This window comes from Vombatus ursinus, unplaced genomic scaffold, assembly GCF_900497805.2.
Source record: "Vombatus ursinus unplaced genomic scaffold, bare-nosed wombat genome assembly UNPS02014820.1, whole genome shotgun sequence".
NCBI classification, from domain to species: domain Eukaryota; kingdom Metazoa; phylum Chordata; class Mammalia; order Diprotodontia; family Vombatidae; genus Vombatus; species Vombatus ursinus.
In genome coordinates, this window is record NW_020954598.1 from 22,218,539 (window position 1) to 22,237,283 (window position 18,745).

The 18,745-nt window shown below is 44.2% G+C and overlaps 1 protein-coding gene across 1 annotated transcript in view; it reads right to left on the reverse strand.

Annotated features, from left to right (window-relative positions):
- Positions 1-10,415: 10,415 nt before the first annotated feature.
- HEMK1 (HemK methyltransferase family member 1) overlaps positions 10,416-18,745 on the reverse strand; it is a 38,631-nt gene continuing 30,301 nt past the window's right edge. Inside the window, exons 5-9 of the mRNA XM_027837284.1 lie at positions 15,864-16,059; positions 14,055-14,163; positions 13,618-13,713; positions 12,158-12,271; positions 10,416-11,131 (exon numbers count right to left, since the gene is read on the reverse strand). Coding sequence (XP_027693085.1) covers positions 11,098-11,131; positions 12,158-12,271; positions 13,618-13,713; positions 14,055-14,163; positions 15,864-16,059 — 549 coding nt within the window. The 3' untranslated portion in view covers positions 10,416-11,097. The remainder of the gene's footprint in view (positions 11,132-12,157; positions 12,272-13,617; positions 13,714-14,054; positions 14,164-15,863; positions 16,060-18,745) is intronic.

Here is an 18,745-nt window from a genome sequence, read left to right on the forward strand (position 1 = left end):
CAGCACCGTAAGACATGAGGTGGTTGGTTATACAGCCTCTGCCTGAACACATCTAGGCACAGAGAATTCACCACCAAATGAGGCAGCACATTTTGCTTTGGGACAGTTCTAGTTATTAGGGTGGGGAGGAGTTGGGGACAGACCAGTAAGAGGAGGGACTGGCCAATTAGGGTCCTTAGGATGTATTCAGCACCCTGATGGAAGCTTAGCGAGCCTGTTTCTGGAAATGACTGATGGAGGAGTCCTTTGTCTTTCTGTTTCAGAGCAGGTATAGATATCCTTTGATTGTTTCCTATTGGTTTGCTACAAGGTGACAAGAGCCTCTTTGAATGGATGAATTCTCTCTCTTCCCTGGATAAGTGAGCCAAGGAGTACTATGTTTTCTAGGGTGGAAGGGATAACAGGTGCTCTCTTCCACATGTTCTCTATGGGACTAAGAAGGAACAGTGCTGTTATTTCATTTGTTTCTTTGTAATTTTTTCTGATTATTAAATAAATGAATATTAGAGATGGAATGGACCAGGTATTGACTTGAGAGCTTCGAAAGACCAGAGAAGTCATCAAAGGTCCAGTCAGCAAGAAGGCCAACAATAGCCAAGTAGGGTAAGGAGCGACCTGATTTACCCAATCCAGCAGTGAACTAAGCCAGAAACTAAAACACCATGTCCTGTAAGTACAGGGGCCAGTCATCCATCAGTTATGGCACATGCAGAAGTGAAACTTGGTGGTGCAATATTTTGTAGCAACCAGGTTAAATTCACATTCCCTCCTCCCAGGGAGTGCAGAGGGGAGAACGTACCTGCCAGTGTAGGGGATGTTGTACTTCAGTTCTTGCTATACCATATTAATAAATATCCCTTTGTGAAAGTTAATTATTAATTGGTTAATTGACATTGGGGAGATAGTGACTGGTGGATTGATAGGGGACAAAGGTAACACACTAGACGGGGGCTTGTGAGCCACCACGTTAGAATCTCCAATTCATCTCCAGAACCTCAAATCGATCATTAAAAGACACATTTTAGAAATCTAACCTGCTAGTGCTGGAGAGATTCCAGAGTGGGCACTGCAATTAGAAAGTCTTTTATGATATTGATCTGAAATCTGCCTCTCTGTAATTTCCACCCGTGGTTCCTAGTTCGACTTTCTAGGGCCAATCAGGCAAATGTAATTCCTTCTCTAAATAGAAATCCTTTAAGCATTTGAGGCCAAGGATCATTTTCTCTTCCTTAGAATATCTATGCTATAAGGGGTGGGCCTGACTTGGGCCAGTACCATCTAGTTCAGGTTTGATTTGGGAACAAAATGAAGTGCTCATAAGGTGATCCCACAGTTAACAAAAGGAGCTAATTTAGCTATAGCACAGAAAGAAGAGTCAACAAAGATATATTAGCACTTAGCTTGGGTGGACATGACCCTCTTCATCTCCACGTGAAAAAGCTTTTGATCAGCAAGGCAGGGTGTGGTGGCTGCCACGGTCTTGAGACATCTGCCAAGTGTAAGAGGCCCCAACCCTGCATGGGTGGGCCTTTCTATGCCTTTTAGTGACCAGGAAGCCACATCAGTACAGCCAGAGGCTGCCAGGAAGCTGCATCAAGGAAGGCACAGATTGAACCTTAGCCCGATGTAACAATCAAGACAGTTTTGTCACCTCTCGGGGAAAAACTAGCTTGAGGGTTTAGGACATTGCTTCTGCTACACCGCAGCTCTTGGTGGTAAAGTTCTTCTGATCTTCTGGAAGACTTTCACACTACTGAAGTAGTGTTAGCATTGTTACTGAACGATCTTAATCTCAAGTATTCTGGGAGTCTGGCACAGGCAGCACCAGGAGGAAAAAGAGGAAGGAGAAAAAAAGAACCTGAAAAGATTGCAAATACAAAATAAAATAAGATACGCAACAAAAAAATTTGACAATTCCTTGAAGGAGTGGCTGAAAGCTGTGAACAAAGAGAATGAAGACCAGAAATCCTAAGTTTTTCCAACTCCTTATGGAAGGACCGAGTCTCATATCTCATTGATCTGGTCCATGGGGTAGGTAGCGCCCGACAATCCTTCTCCTGACGAAAGCCACGTCATAGGTGATGACACCTTTGTCACAGTCACCTACTCTTTACTGGACATAGGAGTCATCTGTATTAAAGTGACCAAGAGGTCATAAGCTTCTTGGATACAAGCTGTTCCATGATCTAAATTGATAATGAGGCTCTACCACCTATTCAGAATTCCTTGACTTACCCAACCAAGCCTCCCCCTTCTTGGGAGCCATATCAAGGGAGCCACATCAGCCCCCCTTAAAAGCTTCTGCAGAGGGGCTGCCTGCTTTTTCCAGAGGCTGGAGAAGGATTCTCCTCACATGACTAATGTGAAAATATGTTCAATAGGCACGTAGAGCCTATATCAGACTGCAGGCCATCTTGTGGAGGGAGGCTGGAAGGGAGGGGAAGAAAATTTAAAATTCAAAAGCTTATGGAAGTGATTGTTGAAAACTAAAAATAAATTAATTAATTTAAAAAAAAAAGAGAGAAGGATTCTCCTCGCTTTCATACTAGGATTCAGTATTACTATCAAGTCAGCTAAGAGATTTCCTTTCTTCACATTTCTACACATTTGCCATAGCAAGACGATGGCAGTTTCACCTCTCCATGCTGTTAGAAAGCAAGATACCTCTTAACAATACCACTCCTTGGCCCTCTCAAGCCCTTTCTGGAAAGTTATTGTCCAAACTATCTCAAAAGGAAAGGAAACCTGCCAAATGAGGGAAACCTGTGCTATATCTCCTGGCGTATAAAATCCTCTGAGGGAGGCGAGGACCTCCAGGCACAGGTGATTCTGTGCTGGGAAGGGAATAAAGAGAGATTGAAAAATCTCAGCTAGAACCCTATCCCATAATTAGTCCATTCTTCTCAGGTAAGCTTTTCTGGAGGCTGGATCCAAGAAACCACTGTTCTGGAGAATGCATTTCCTTCTGAGAGTGGCATTGATTCATCACATATATGATTTCAGGGAGGTTAGATATCTGACCTGGGCTGTTAGGCGCATGACGATATAACTATTGATTAGCAAAGGCATCTCTTGCCCTATCTCAGGGCAAGAGAGTTATTTTGCCAGCTGGGGACTGTTTGAAGGCCATTTGGGTTAGGTAGGTACTCTGACTGACTCAAAGAATCCAGTTGGACAGGAATAGCTGCCTTGTCCTTAGGAAGATCATGTGGTCCTGCACCCAGCGCAATATGGCAGCACTGTCTCCATTTCCAGATTGGCAGTGAATCGTCTCCCCAAGCTCTGTTGTTCTTATAATGGCTCCAACCTTGTTGTTTAATTTAGTGGAGAGCACATGATATTTCTGATGGAAGGAAGGAAAGGAGAGAAGGAAGGAAGGAGGAAAGGAAGGAGGGAGGAAAGGAAGGAAGGAGGGAATGAAGGAAGGAAGAAGGGAAGAAAGGAAGCATTTATTAAACACCTATGTGCTAGGTACTTTACAAATATTATCTCATTTGATTCTCACAAGAACCCTGGAAGATAGATCCTATTATTATACCCATTTTGCACTTGAGGAAACTGAAGTAAACAGAGATTAAATGACTTGCCCAGAGTCACATAGTTAATAAGTATCTGAGGCCAGATTTGAACTCAGTTATTCCTGACTCCAGGCCCAGCATTCTATGCACTGTCCCCTCTGATGCCTGATGGTGCTAATGTGCCTCCACAATCGTATGCAGAGGGAGGCACTGGCCAAATTCCTCCACTGATATTGCCCCCAAAGAGGAGTCTGATTGTCCAGGTCTATTTTCTCCACCTAGCCCCAGGGCTACCATGGAGGACTGAGAATACATGAAGCTCTTCTCTGCCCCATCCCTTGAGGCTATCTCACATAGCAGCTGCTTGTCAGTTCCCCCATTCCCTAGGGCATCCCCTGTTACTGGATTCGTGACTGCTGCAATATAGCTACTTATGCCTCTCACAGCAGATACAGTCATTGCTAAACCAGGCAAAACAATGTTCTCCAGGAGCCGGGTTCTTAGAGGTGAGGGTCCATTGGGCTATCAGAGGAAGCAGGGTTCCGGGACCTGGACAAGAGACCTTAATCTCTGGCATAGTCACAACTAGTCTGTAGGAGTACTAACATCTAAGGGACTCGGGCAAATGAGATGTGAATCTTCCAGGTCGCTGTGACCTCATTTGACCCAGTCAACATTATGTTATCAATGTTAATGATTGACATACCCCTATTCCTCTCCAGGGGAGGAAGCATTTTTCAGTTCTTTGCCCACCGGGATGTATCAGAATGAAGGAAGATTTCAAGTACTCCTTGGGAAAGACATTGAATATATACTATTCTCCCTCTTAGGCAAAAGCAATTAATCTCAACCACAGACAAAGAAAAAAAAGTATTAGTGATGTTAGTAATCTCATACCACTCACCCTGGGCCATGGCTACCTGTCTACAACATTGTTGGGGATGGGGTGGTCAGGAACAGTTGTAGTGATCCGACAACTATGTTCAGCCCTCTATAAAGCTGCAAGGTGCCAAGGTTTGTTGCAATGGGAGTTGGTATAATGAAATACTCCAGCTTCTTTCATCTGTATCATTAGAGAAGGAATATCTTTCACCTTTCCCTACCATCTATCGTTTAGTGTTAACTACATGGGATGGTTCAGGCAACTCCAAGGGTTTTCATTTGACCCTCCCTAAAATAACCTGCAGAGAGGGTGTCAAAAGACCTCGGAGATCTTGACTCCCAAGAGCCCATGAACACCCCTTCCTTCCCTGGCCTGCCTTCTGAAACATCCAAATGGGGGAGGGGCTTATTTAGGGAATGGCTTAGGCTTGGACGGGGCCAGAGAGCCCTTACTGCCCTGGTGTTAGATGGCACAGTTCAGTTTTACCAGCATCTCCACGGGCTGCCCCTGGATTGTTTTCTTATCAACCCATGTTTCTGGAGCCACACTCCAGGAAAGGGTGTCCTTGCTCTCTACCTACTATTGTGGGATAAAGAGTTCAGTGCCTCTTCCCCTTGTTCCCAGAGTGCCTACGTGAACTGACAGCAGTATTGAGCAAGCTGTAGCTGTCTCAATCACCTGTATAGTTGTGAGGAGGGTGGTGGGAAGTAGGAGGAGTCATAGCTTGAGTCTGAAGTCATTCTGGTGGGGCTCTGCCCAAAAGGTGGGATGGAAATGCCCTCTGGTCATAGGATGTAGCAGGCTATATGAGGGAGGAGTAGTTGCACAGACCCAAACTTCACACCTTCCTTGTAGCCAGGAGCAGGCTACCTCAGTTAAAGATGAATGGAAATTCATTTTTATGGATCCAGGTTCACATAACTCCCCCAAAGTAGCCACCTATAAAAAGGGACTAAGGGGGCAGCTAGGTGGTGCAGTGGATAGAGCACCGGCCCTGAAGTCAGGAGGACCTGAGTTTAAATTCAGCCTCAGACCAAACACTTGACACTTACTAGCTGTGTGACCCTGGGCAAGTCACTTAACCCCAATTGCCTAAAACCAAAACAAAAAAAAACCCCAAAATTAAGAATAAAAAGGGACTAAGGAGGGGCAAACCGGTCTAGGTCAGACACAGAGCAGGTCAAGGCCTGTGATGCTCAGTAGTGGGATTGGGTCAGTGAGGGGTCACCGCACTTCAAGTCTAGTCAAGATCAAGAAGCCAAGGAAGGAAGGAGAAAAAGAAGAGAGAGGAAGGAAGAAGGGGAGGGGAGAAGGAGGAAGGAATGAAGGAAAAGAAAAGGAGAGAGGGGAGGAGAAGAGAGAGAGAAGAAAGAAAGAAGGGAGAGGAGAGACAGAGAGACAGAGAGAGAGGTAAACTGTCAATGAGGAAATTTAGGGACCTGGGTTATAATTTCCCTCACAGTAATCTTGTGAGGCAGACAGTATGAGGGTTATTATTTTGAGGAAACCAAGGCTCAGATGGAAATGACTTGCTCAAGTTCTCACAGCTGGTTCTGTTCTCCTGACTCTAGGTCCCAGTGTTCTTCCACTGCTCTGGGAAGCCCAGGTACTAACCCAGGATTTCTAGATGAAACCAGAAAGGTAAATTATAGTCAGCTCCTCCCTAAAGCTGGCCTTGGCCCCAGCACCCAACAGCTCTGTCTCCCAATGTTCCTTTGGCCTCTACCCCTGTTCCCCCAAATCATCCCAAGGTTAGGAACCCCTCCCTGGCTGAGGGCTGTCACTGCCTATCACAAGACCAGACATGAGATCTTCCCTGTCCCAAAGTCAGTTCTGCCCTGGGTCTTCCTGACCTTGTATGACTCCTTAAATGGTTTGAGGCTGAACTGGGCTGCTAAGCTAAAAATACCAGCTTGGAGGGGCTGGAACTGGGGGTAGCACACTGTCCTCAGTGCGTACGGACCTCAAAGCTCTCATTCTCTCTCTCCCAACCCCGCCCTGCCCAGCCCCAACCCTCCATCCCCAGAGCTCCCTGTCCTTGGAGCAGACCCAGAGCTTGTGGCTCTAACAGTCTCTTTCATTCACACATTTGTATTGTTTTAGAATCTATAAAACCCTTTTACATCCATTTTTATTGTGCTCCCTGTGCTCAGGGCAAAGCAGTAAAGCCACAAGGGTCATCTGGTACGGGCAAGATGGGGCTGAAAAAAAAAATAGGGCAGCCAGATAGATAGAGGGCTGGGACTGGACTGTGTGACCCTGGGCAAGTCACTTAACACAGTTTGCCTCAGTTTCCTCATCTGTAAAATGAGCTGGAAAAGGAAATGGCAAACCACTCCAGTACCTGCCAAGAAAACCCCAAACGGGGTCATGAAGAGTTGGATACGACTGAACAACATGTTTGAAAAATAGTTTTGTTGGAGGTGGGGAGGTGTTGAGGGTAAGGGAATGTACAACTTGACACATAACTGCTTCTCTCTGGTACTCACTTGCGGTACACCCCCTCACTTCTCAAGGAGCCGCAATCAGTGCCTTAGGGCTTCATCAGACAGGCCCCAAGGTAAGGGCCACCCTCAGCTCTTGACTACACCAGGCTAATATGAGCGTATCACAGAAATAGTAATCTTTCTCGGTACCTTTGATCTCTACCTTTTCTGGGGAAGGACAAGTAGCTGATAAAGACAGCATGCATACGGTCCTGGGCTCCCAGGTGACCAGGCTCCAACAGCAAAGGTCCTTCCCAAGGCAAGAATTGGGGACTTTTTTAGAGATCCCTGGTCTGCACTGTGGTCAGTCTTTGGAGCTGTCCTCAGACTCCCAGGCGGTGCACGGCAGCCGTCCAAAGCCAAGGATGAGGCTGCAGCACCCTCTGCTGGTGTCTTGGCAGGATCAGTTAGCACCACAAATGTTTCCCAGGCTTGGAGCTGTTGGGGAATAAATACCAAAGGGAATATGTATAGATTTAACAATATAGTTGGGGAAGAAAAAAAGTAACCTTCCATTTAGAGTCAGAAGATGCAGGTTCAAATCCTCATTGCAACTTCCTTCCAAATCTCCGGGCCTCCAACTATCAAATGAAAGGTTTGGGAGAGTATGGGCAGTGCTGGGGGAACAGTCCTGGGGAATGAGATGTCCTCGGAAGATGTCGTGGCCTGCCACACTTGCTGTTCCTTTCCCCCTTTGCCCAGGCCCTGGTTTTCCCAGACAGAGAGAGCTTTTTACAGCATGAGGTGACAAACTACCCAAATGTGAAGGAAAAATGGAGGACGCGCTGAGGGGACCTGCTGGCTTGGAGTCTTGGCCATGCTGGAATCGATTTCAGCATGGTATACAAGGAAACCCAACTGTCACAAAAGGCTTGCATGGGGCCCTATCCAACTGCAGTGAGGGTGCCAAAAGACCTCAGAGATCTTGACTCCCAAGAGCTCATGAACACCCCTTCCTTCCCTGGCCTGCCTTCTGAAATAGCCAACTGTCTGGGGCCCTATCCGTCCGTCTCCCATTTTGACTCTTGCTTCCAGCCTGCTTCCGAACCATGGCAAAGCTGGGCCCTTTAGAATCCATCCTCTCAAAACTATGTGGGGCGGAGATGTCCTAGCTCCCTCAGGTGATCTCCCTAAGGCTTATTGCTGTGCTTGGGCATTTCTGCTCAGTGTCCAGAATGCTTCCTTTCATATAATCAACCTGGACAGACAGGACTATGCTCACTTTTCTGGTATCACCCAGTCTTTTCCTCTCTCTGTGCCTTCTTCACAGTGTCTTCCAAGAATGAATGAATGAATGAATGAACGAATGAACCAATGAATGAAGGAAGGAAGGAACAAATGAATGAAAACCATTTAAAAATGGTTACTATGTGTCAAGCACTGTACTAGTAATCTAAATACGATCCTCGCTCTCAAGCTTACATTCTAATAATGACTCACCCTGCCCCCAGTTCTCCCCATATCCCTCCCATCCTTTCAGGATCAATTCAGGTGCTATTTCCTCCATGACCCAGCAGATGAAATAATAATGGTAATGATAACTAGTTTTTAATACAACGCTTTAAAGTTTACAAAGCATTTTTCAAATATGATCTCATTTGAACCTCACAACAGGCCCTTTGAGAGAGGTGTAATTATTATTTATTTCACAAATGAGGAAACTGAGGCAGGCAGCGGGTTAAGTGACTTGCCCAGGGTTACAAGGCTAGTAAGCATCTGAGGCAGGATTTGAATTCAGGTCTTCCTGACTCCAGGTCAGCGATTTCTCCTCCCAGTCCTCAAAGCCTGGCCCACACCTCTCATTTGTTTGTGAGTCCTTTACTCTCTCTGGTGTACCATAATCTCCTGGTAGAGGCTAAGTTTAGTGCTCTAACCACTGCACCACCTAGCTTCTGGAATGGAGGGAATCTGCCAACCCTGTCTTCATGTGATGAAATCTGGGGCTCCTTATTTCAACTTTGTTGCCAGCACCAGTGTAAGCGTTGGGCACAGTACGTTCCTGAATAATATGAGCATGCTGAATTGAATGGAGGGGTCAATTTTTTTTATTCTGTGAAAAAAAAAAAAAACATTCCTACAGATGGAGGAAAAGAGATGGGCTCCCCCCAACCCAGGCCCTTTGTAGGCCAAAGCCACCGTTCCCGGTGTTGTTTCAGAATGCCCTAGGCTGCCATTCTGATAGCAGCACTGTGTTCCATGTGGCAGGCTCTCAAAAGTGCCGCACCAAGAAAGTGGCTACTGAAACCAGGCCCAATGGGGAGCATGAACATACCTAAGTTACTGGAAGAATCTGGGATAACAAGGCTGAGAGCACCAACCTTCCCACAATCAGGAGCCCCTAGGCTCTACCATCGACTGCCCATGTGCCTTCCCATTCCTGACCTTAGTTACTTCAGCTGTATGATGGGGATATCAATCACTACCCCCTCCCCCTCCCAGGACTGTTGTTCAAATGATAATGGGAAAATGCTTTGTCAAATGTAAAGGCCTTTTTTTTTATTTAAAGAGGACCTTTTTTGTAGATCAAAAATTAGACAATATTTATAAAGTACTTTACAAACCTTGAAATACCATATAAATGCTTGCTATTATTATGTTATCTGTCATTTCATCCATGTAGGGAACTCCTTCAAATGCTACAAATGGTACCTTGTCCATAACTTAACTCTCAGTATAACCTAGAACACTGAGAGGTTAAGTAACTTGCCCAGGGTCACACAGCTAATAATTGTATCTGAGGTTGGATTCGAACTCAGATCTTCCTGACTGCAGGCCCAGCACTCTATCCATTGATGACTATTCTTACTGTCCATGTACATCAGAGCCAGAACTACTGCTTTAATTTTAATTTTAGTGCCCCCTCCTTCCACCCCCCGGAGGTCACACAGAGGGTCACACAGCTAGTGAGTATCTGAGGCTGGATTTGAATTCAGATCTTTCTGAGTCTAAGTGTAATGCTCTAACCACTGAACTACCTAGCTTTTGGAATGGAGGGAAACTGCCAACCTCGTCTTTATGTGAGCTTTGTCCGAAGCATAAAATGCCTACTCTTTAAAGAGAGGAGAAGGCAGCTTCTTCAGGATTATTCTCTTCTCTGGCAAATTATACACTAAAGCAATTATCTTCTGAGAAGCCAAGGGTCTTGAATTCAGATTCATTTTTAGTTTCTAACTTCACTAAAATCTCCAGTAGTAACAAATGGATGATGGGTAAAAAAAAAACAAAAAACCAAGGTGAGGCTAAGCTAATACTTTTGTAAAAGCCAATGACTGGCTTTCGGGGAACAAGAGGGATAAAATAAAGGCAGTGTGCCACTTGGCCCGGCCCACCCTTTTAGTTAAATAAATACAAGGTTCAGCTGAGAACAGAAACTTTGGGGAGGCTTGACCTATTAGTCACTGGCCCTTACCACAAAGTAATGGCTTACTAAAAGCTTGTTGACTTACTAATCCTCCCACACCATCCCTTCAACAGACATACTCACAAAGAATATATTGACTTCTCAAGAGTCATAGTAATAAAGCCAGCTTACATTTATTTAACATTAAACTCTTGAGTTTACAAAACATGCTATGTACATTATCTTATTTGATTCTAATAACCCTGTGAAGAGGATGCAAATATTATTATTCCCATTTCAACAGGAGAGGAAACTGAGGCTCATATATCTCACAGTTAGTAGTGGCAAAATTGGTCACAGATTTGAATCTAGGTCCCTCATCTCCAAATCTAGTACTCTTTAGAAAAGACCAATGGAGGTCATTTTTGTCTATCCCTGTTTCTGGTCAGGGCAATAGCTTTTCTCCATATTGACTGGTTAGGAGTAGTTGTTGATGACGTGGGGGTGTGATGTTCGTAAGGAAAGGAGGTGGTAAGTTCTCCTGAGGGTCTATAAGGAATATTTCTGTGAAGGAGAATAAACACCAACCCCCACTACTAGTGAGCAGGCCCAGGACAGGGGTAAAGACCCTCCAGTGTCTATCCTAAACCTGAGCATCTTGGTAGCAAGAGGATGGATGGAATAAGATCCCCATAGACCTCCCCCATCCCTACTCCTCCACCATGGAGAACCCCATGCTCCCGGAGTCTGGGCCCTCAATCCTGGGAGGACAACCTTGCCTCTTGCTGCATTATTAGCCTTCAAAAGATGGATCTGCTGGAAGCTCCCATGAACCAGAGGTTTGGTATGTTCTGGGTACCCCAACTGCCACTACCTCAACTTGCGAATATGTAGGAACCGGGGCCTAAAAGAGATGGGAAGAAATAAGGCTGGTGAAACACTTCTGAAGAGGGACAGGGTCAAAAGAGAGAACAGAATAAATGGGGGGCAGGATAGGATGAAGGGAAATATACTTAGTTTTTCACAACATGACTACTATGGAAGTGTTTTGCATGACTATACGTGTATAACCTATATCAAGTTGCTTGCCTTTTCAATGAGAGTGGGTGGGGAGGGAGGAAGTTTTGAAAATACAGGTTAAAAAAATTGTTTTCACATGCAATTGGGAAATAAGAAATACAGGAAATGGGGTATAGAAATCTATCCTGCCCTACAGGAAAATAGAAGGGGAAGGGGATAAGAGAAGGTGGGGAGAGACAGAAGGGAGGGTAGATTAAGGGAAGGGATATACAGAATGCATGCTGGCTTGGAGTGGGAGGAGGGATGAGATAAGGAGAAAATTTGGAACTCAAAATCTTGTGGAAGTGAATGTTGTAAACTACAAATAAATAAATTAAAAAAAGAAAGAAGAAATGAGGCTGGTGCCAGGAGTCATCAGGAGAAACAAGAAAACCCTGAAAGGTCTCTGCTAAGGCTCCCAGGAGAGGTGGATTGCCCAGACAGACAAAGGGGAAGCAAACAGACTGAGAAAAGCAGAGCTCAAATCAGTCCTGGGTTACCAAGAAAATCTAAGTTAACAGGGATCACACAATTGGGGAGTTGTTCTCAGAAGGCTCATCTAGCTTTGACTAGAAACTCTTCCTTGGTCACAGAATGACCTCTGACCCTGGCTCCAGGACTCAGCCTTGATGATGGCCATTGGTGGACTCACAGATGTCTCCAGTTAGCCTCAAGACTGACTGGCTGAGAGTGGGAAGAACTCAGTGCAGCCCATCCCCACTGCTGGAGACACAGCTTGGAATAAAAGGCCCAGCGGCCAGGTCAGGAGCATGAGGACCATACAGGGACAGTCAAGGTGTTATTTACTGAGGGTATTCATAGGGCCTTTCAGAAGGGATAGAGAGAGAGCCATGGGGACAAAAAGCCTTACTTGCCACAGAAGTCAACATGTGTGGCAGAGATTGAAAGAGCCAGGTCAGGGTGGCTTTGTAACCAATTCCCAACTAGCTCTGGATGCCGAGGGTCAACTTCTAGGAAGATGCTTCTGTGGAGAGGGAGATAAACAAGAAGTCAGTTAGAAGGCAATGGGATGTACTGGCAGAGGCCCTGAGTCCTGAGTCAAGAGGATCTGAATTCAAGTTCTGGATCTTCTTCTCCTTCATTCCTAGGTGACTCTAGGCCTGTGCCTCAGTTTCTACCCTCTGTAAAATGGGAATAACAATACGTGCATTCCTTCCCATAACAGGGACATTCTTTGTAAACCTTAAAGTGCTAAAGAAATCTCAGAAACATCAATAGGCTTTTTACTAGCTGGGGGCACTCCAGGCTTGCCCCCCCCCCCAATCTTGGTAAGAGTCTAGCTGTCTTTAAAATAAACTCAGCACTTTTGTTAAAGGAAGCTTTCCTTTAAAGAGGAAGCTCATGGTGCCCAGTGAGACTGATTTGGCCCATATCCACGAAAGACAGAATGTGAAGGACATATGAACCTCAGTTTTCTCTCCTGTGAAATGGGGATGATAATATTTGCATTCCCTTCCTCAACGGCTGGCTAGAGTCAAATGAGATAATGTACATGGCATGTTTTATAAACTCTAGAGTTGAATTAATGTTAAATAAATGTGAGCTGTCATTATTACTAGGTCTTTTGAAAAGTCTCATGATCAGCTGCGAAAGAATACTCTACTGTGATCAATACAATGATCCAAGATAATTCCAAAGGATTCATGATGAAAAATGCTATCTATCTCCAGGGAGAGAACTGATACATTTTGAGTGCAGATTGAAGCTTACTTTTTCACTTTTCACTTCTCTTTGCAACATGGCTAATACGGAAATATTTTGCATGACTTTGCATATATAATTGATATCACATTATTTGCCTTCTCAATAAGTAGTAGGAGGGATGGGAGAAAGGCAGAGAATTTGGAACTCAAATTTTTAAAAATATGAATGTTAAAAATAAATTAATTAATAGTTTTTTAAAAAGTCTCATAGGCCATTTCATCTAACTCCCTCATTTTACAGATTGGAAAACTGAGGCCCAAGGAAATTCTTATGACTCTCCCAGCTTTAAAATTCTATGCTCTCTAGAAGAAGTATGTTAACCAAGATCACATAGGGAAGTCAAGTGGCAGAGCTCTGGTCTCCTGACTACCAGCTCAGGCTTTTTTCATTCTATGTTTTGTTACCTTAGGTTATGATTAGGGATGGCAGAGAGCATCTGTAGGTATTGGAGAAAAGCCATCATTACAGGTTGGCCTTAGGCTTGGGCAGAATCTCCCCAATGGGGAGAAAACCCATGTGGTAAGGGATGGGGGAACAGTGGGGGCCTTACCCCAGGAAGCTCCCACCCTGTTCTTCTTCCCACCCTGCTCCTCCCTCTCCTCATACCCTGAGTCTTTCAGCAGCATGGGTGCCTGGGACAGGATCTCTCTTATCACCCTCATGCCATCCTCACCTCCATCCAAACTCTCAGTGTCTTCATAGCTGGAGCAAGAACAAGGAGAAGGTGGCTTCCTGTGGCCTGGGTTTAAAAGGTCAGGGCCAGGCCACTCCCCCATCCACTCTCAGTCAGGCTTAATGACTATAATGTGCTATAACAGATGCTAAAATAGTCATGTAGCCCAGGGCTAAAGGATTGAGGCAGTAGACTCAGAAGATCCCCCAAGGAAGCCAAAGAACTTGCCTCCTCAAAGATCCCTCAGGTCCATCAGACATCACCCCCCTCCCCCAGAAACAACTCCAGAAAATTAGCATCTTCTCCTTTACCTCCCTGTCTGTCTCCTGTTACACAGACCTGTCCTCTAAGGATGGGAAGATACACGTACCTGAGGATCTCGGGGGCCAGCTGCTCCATGTCACGATGGAAAATGTATGGGGGGTTGCTGACCACAAAGTCCACTGGTCCCCAGGGAAGCAGCTGTTTCCTGTTCACTCCTATATTAAGAAGGAGGACTCCTCTGTCCCAGGCTGGACAGCACCCAGCCTCTGACTCCCAGGGCAAAGAGCCACAGATAGTCGGGCAAGGGAGAAAAGAAAGAGCTCTGGACTTGGAATCAGAAGATGGTCATTCAAATTCTGACTCAGCTGCTCACTTCCTATGTCTCTAAATGGAGTTGGAAATGGTTTAGACTAAATGGTTGCTAAAAACTTCCTTCTCTAAATCCACAGTCCTATAACAGCTGACACTGACATAGTGCCTTCATGTTTACAAAGAACTTTCCACGTATCATCTCACTTGATCCTTGAAACAAAACTATTAGACGCAATTATCCCCATTTTAAAGGTAAGGAAACTGAGGTTAAGAGAGGGTGGCTTGGCCAAAGTCATACAGCTAGTAAGCGTCTTGGGCAGATTTCAAACACAGGTCTTTGTGACTTCAAATACAGGGCTCTTTCTATTATGGCACATTGCCTCTCATCCTATGAATTTTGTAGGTGACAGCTCCACCCTGAATCATCAACCCCCTCCTACCCCCATTGCCTGTCTCTTGATCAGACTTGTTTTATTAAGTGCAAGAACCAGGAGAGCCAGGCCCCATCTTGCAGGATGCCTACATGATGTAGCATGGAGCAGAGGACTGCAGAAACACAGGATTGAGGACTAAAAGGGATCTTGAACATCATTTAGGCCAGCCCTGAGGAGGCTGAGGCCCAGAGAGGCCAACTGACATGCCCAAAGTCACAACAGATAGTTGGCTGCAGAACCAACATTTGAATCCATACTGTGGGACTTCATAAGTCAGCCTTGCAAATAAGTACCCAAAATTTACCAGCCCACAAACACTATTTTCCCAGATTGCTCATCTCCTAGGAACTATACAAAGAATAGTCTTTTTTTTTGAATGTCCTAAAGAGCTAGAGTTAACTCTTGAGTTTTCATGCCAATGAGGGGAAGGGCAGCATTGTGTAGAATCCAAAAATTATGTCTAAGAGAGAGATTTTAGCCCTTACATTCAAATAAGTTTGCATCTAATATTTATAGTAATAAAATCATACTATGAAGGTCTAGATGGGTAGAAGTTCCACAGTTATTGCCTTTATCCCTTCTACCTTCAACTCAGCTCTTCTCTGTTTCCTTGCTTTACACTAGGCATGAGTGGTATGGCTCCTCTGGTGCAATCAAAGGCGACCAAAAAAAGTTGAGCTGGCTACAAGGTTCTAGGATGGGAAACAGGCAGTGGAAGGGGGAGGGAAAACACTTGTTTTGGCTGGAGTAAATAAAAGTCTTGTTTTCACAAACACGTATTAAGCTCCTACTGTGCGTGAAGCACTGTGCTAGGTGCTGAGAGAAACAAGGTCACCTACCCTCAAGGAGCTTACAATCTCCTGGAAGACCATAATATGTATACAGAGAAGGATAAGAGCAGGTAATCTAAGGGTGGAGAGAGTGCCATTAACTGGGGAGCAATGAAGGACCAGGGAAGACCTCACCTAAGCTGAGCTCTGAGGGTATGTGACCATAAATGAGCTGATTAAGGAGCCATCCACCTAATAAGAACCTGAAAGCAAGAGTCCTAGCAGTTAGCCATAAATTGGGGAGAGGCTCCACTGGGGAGAACCAAGAGTTGAGCGTATTTGCCAGATTATTGAGGATAAAGTGAGGAAGGGAAGAGGGAAAGGTCCAGAGGAATGTACCAGAAGTGATATCATGGCGGACAATCTGGATCCTATTTTCCAAATGGAACCTGTGGGGAAGAAGAGGAAAAGGATAGGGTGAGGCGTGTGTCCCCCATTGCATGTGCTCATGGATTAATAGAGGGCAGAGAACAGAGACATCCCCAGCATATGTATTTACATGAGTAGGTAGGTGATGTGTCCATATAGATACTAGCTAGCATTTGCAAAGTGCTTTAAGGTATGCAAAGTATTTTATATGTTCCCTCATTTGATCTTCACAATGACTCTGCAAAGGTATTATTTCCCTAATATTACAGATAAAGAAACTGAGGCTGAGAGAGTAAGCGATTTTGTCTAGTAAGTGCCTGAGTCAGGATTTGACACCAGGTCTACCTGACTCAATGTCTGATATTCTATCCACTGTGCCACTTGGACATAGACAGTGCTACGTTCCAATGCCCACAGCTTTCCAGGGCTTATATATTATGTGACAGCTTGCTTGACACCTGGATGGCAGTGTCGACCCAAGGCCAGCTTAATTCACCTCCAAAGTCTCAGGATATGCCACAGAGGGGACAAGAAGAAGCTACTTCCCATGCCCCAAGTTCATCAAGGCACAAAAAGGAACCCAAGATTGTGCCTAAATCCTAGAATGCAGATGAAAATCATAAAATGTTAGAGCTGGGAGGGACCTTAAAGATCATTGCGTCCAATTTCTTCATTTTACAGAAGAAGAAATTGAGGCCCAAGGTCACACAGTAGCAGAAACAGGACTAGAATCTAGGTCTTTTGATTCCTAAGCCAGGGGTCTCCCCATGATACCAGGCTGCCTCCCATGCATAGTTATCCTGTCCTATCTAGTCAAGAGACCACATGCCCTCCAAGTAGAAGGGAAAAAACCCTAGGCACGAGTAGACAGAGGTAGGGTCTTGTCCTTAGTACCAGTGGGGCAGAGCCAGGGACTTGTCAGCACCACTGGCCAAAACAATCAGAAATCAACCAAAGTCCAGAGAGGCAAGAGAAAGGACCCTTAATGTTTGGGAATAATCAAGGCTCACACATCAGTAAAGAAAAATGGAAGGGACTTAGATGGAGTTGGGATATGGTGGGAAGTAGCAATTCAACAAAGCGATCTAAACCACAGAATCTCAGGTCATTTTGTCCATCTCCTACCTGAACAGGAACACCCTCTATAACATACCTACCAAGTGGATACTGAGACTTCCCCTGAAGTCTTCTGGGGAGGGAGGGAATTCACTCCTTCCATTTCATGATAGCTGATTGTTGGGAAGTTTTTTCTTTCTAACTTTGAGTTGAAACTTTGGTCACGATTTTAATTCTAGGATCACAATGTTTCATCATGATTCAAAACCAGATAGTATCACTGGGAAGATAGGGGTCTTTTAAAAAGATGGATTTCAGTAGCAGGGAGAAGCTTGAGAATACTAAAGGTATGTACAATTTTCCAAATGCAATTCAATCTGCTTTTTCCCTCCAATTTGCTTCTGGATCTGGATTATTGCCCATTTACAGAGCTTTTCCAAATATGTGCATTGGTAGACTAACCTAATGGTCTGCCCATTCAGCTCCATGTCATAATCTTGGCAAGGTTAATTCTTTATCCATTTGGTTTCTTCAGTGTGGATGGTTGGGTTAATTTTACTTAGAGGTTATAGATTTCACTGAGGAGACCTGAAGTGCTCTGGGGCATGATACAACTAGTTGTGTAAACATCAAACAGGGGAATCAACAGAACATCTCCAACAATAGGAAATCCACCTTCATTTTGGACTTTGTACAGAACATTCCCCAAAATACTGGCCAACAACTTTGATGAGTGTATTATGAAACTTAGCAAAACACTGAACAAATTATGTCTGGAATAGTATTTGTCAACCAAACGAGTAAACAAATATTTAAATAAGTTTTATTGATTTCTTTTGTTGTTTTATGTTACCATGATTTCCCGTTAGTATCTTTCCTCTTTCCTCTCTCAGAGAACCATCCCATATAACAAAATAATATGGGACAGACAAAAAGGTGAAAAAAGAAAAGAATAGGAAAAAATCAGCACATTCACATCACATCAAAAAAGTCTGAAGATTTGTGTAATGTACCACACTAATGGACTTCTTTCCTTGTTAGAGGGTTAGGATGAGGATGTCTTCTCATATGTCTTCTTTGGAGCTAAGCTTGTTCTTTGCAAATTTACAACATCCATTTTCGTTTATTTGCTTTTTTAGCTGTTCTTTCCATTTACATTGTTATGGTCATTGTGTATACTGTTTTCTTGGCTCTGCTTACTTCATTTTGCATCAGTTCATGTAAGTCTTTCCATGCTCCTCTGTATTCATATTTATCATTTCTCAGAGTGTAACACTATTCCATCACATTCATGTTCCTCAATTTGCTTAGCCATTTCCCAATCAATGGGCATCATTTTTGTTTTCAATTTTTTGTTATCACAAAAAGTACTGCTATATGTGGGTATATATGGATTTCCTTTTTATTAATGGCTTCCTTGGGGTGTAAAGCTAGTAGTGGAATTTGCTTTCTTAGAGAATGCCCACCTCCTTCCTGCCCACTAGGCTAAAGGGTGTGGATATTTTAATCACTTTATTTGCATAATTTCCAATTGCTTTCTAGAATGGCTATCCTGACTCACAGCTACCTCAACAAAGCTCTAGCATGCCTATCAACCCACAACCCCCCCAACACTGACTATTCTCTGCTTTTGTCATCTTTGCTAATTTTCAGAGTATAAGGTGAAAATTCAGGGTTGTTTTGATTTGCATTTCTCTTATTAGTGTTTTGGAACATTCTTTCCTATGGTTATTAATAGTTTGCAATTCTTCTTTTGAGAACTGTTTGTTCTTATCCTTTGACCAATTATCTATCAT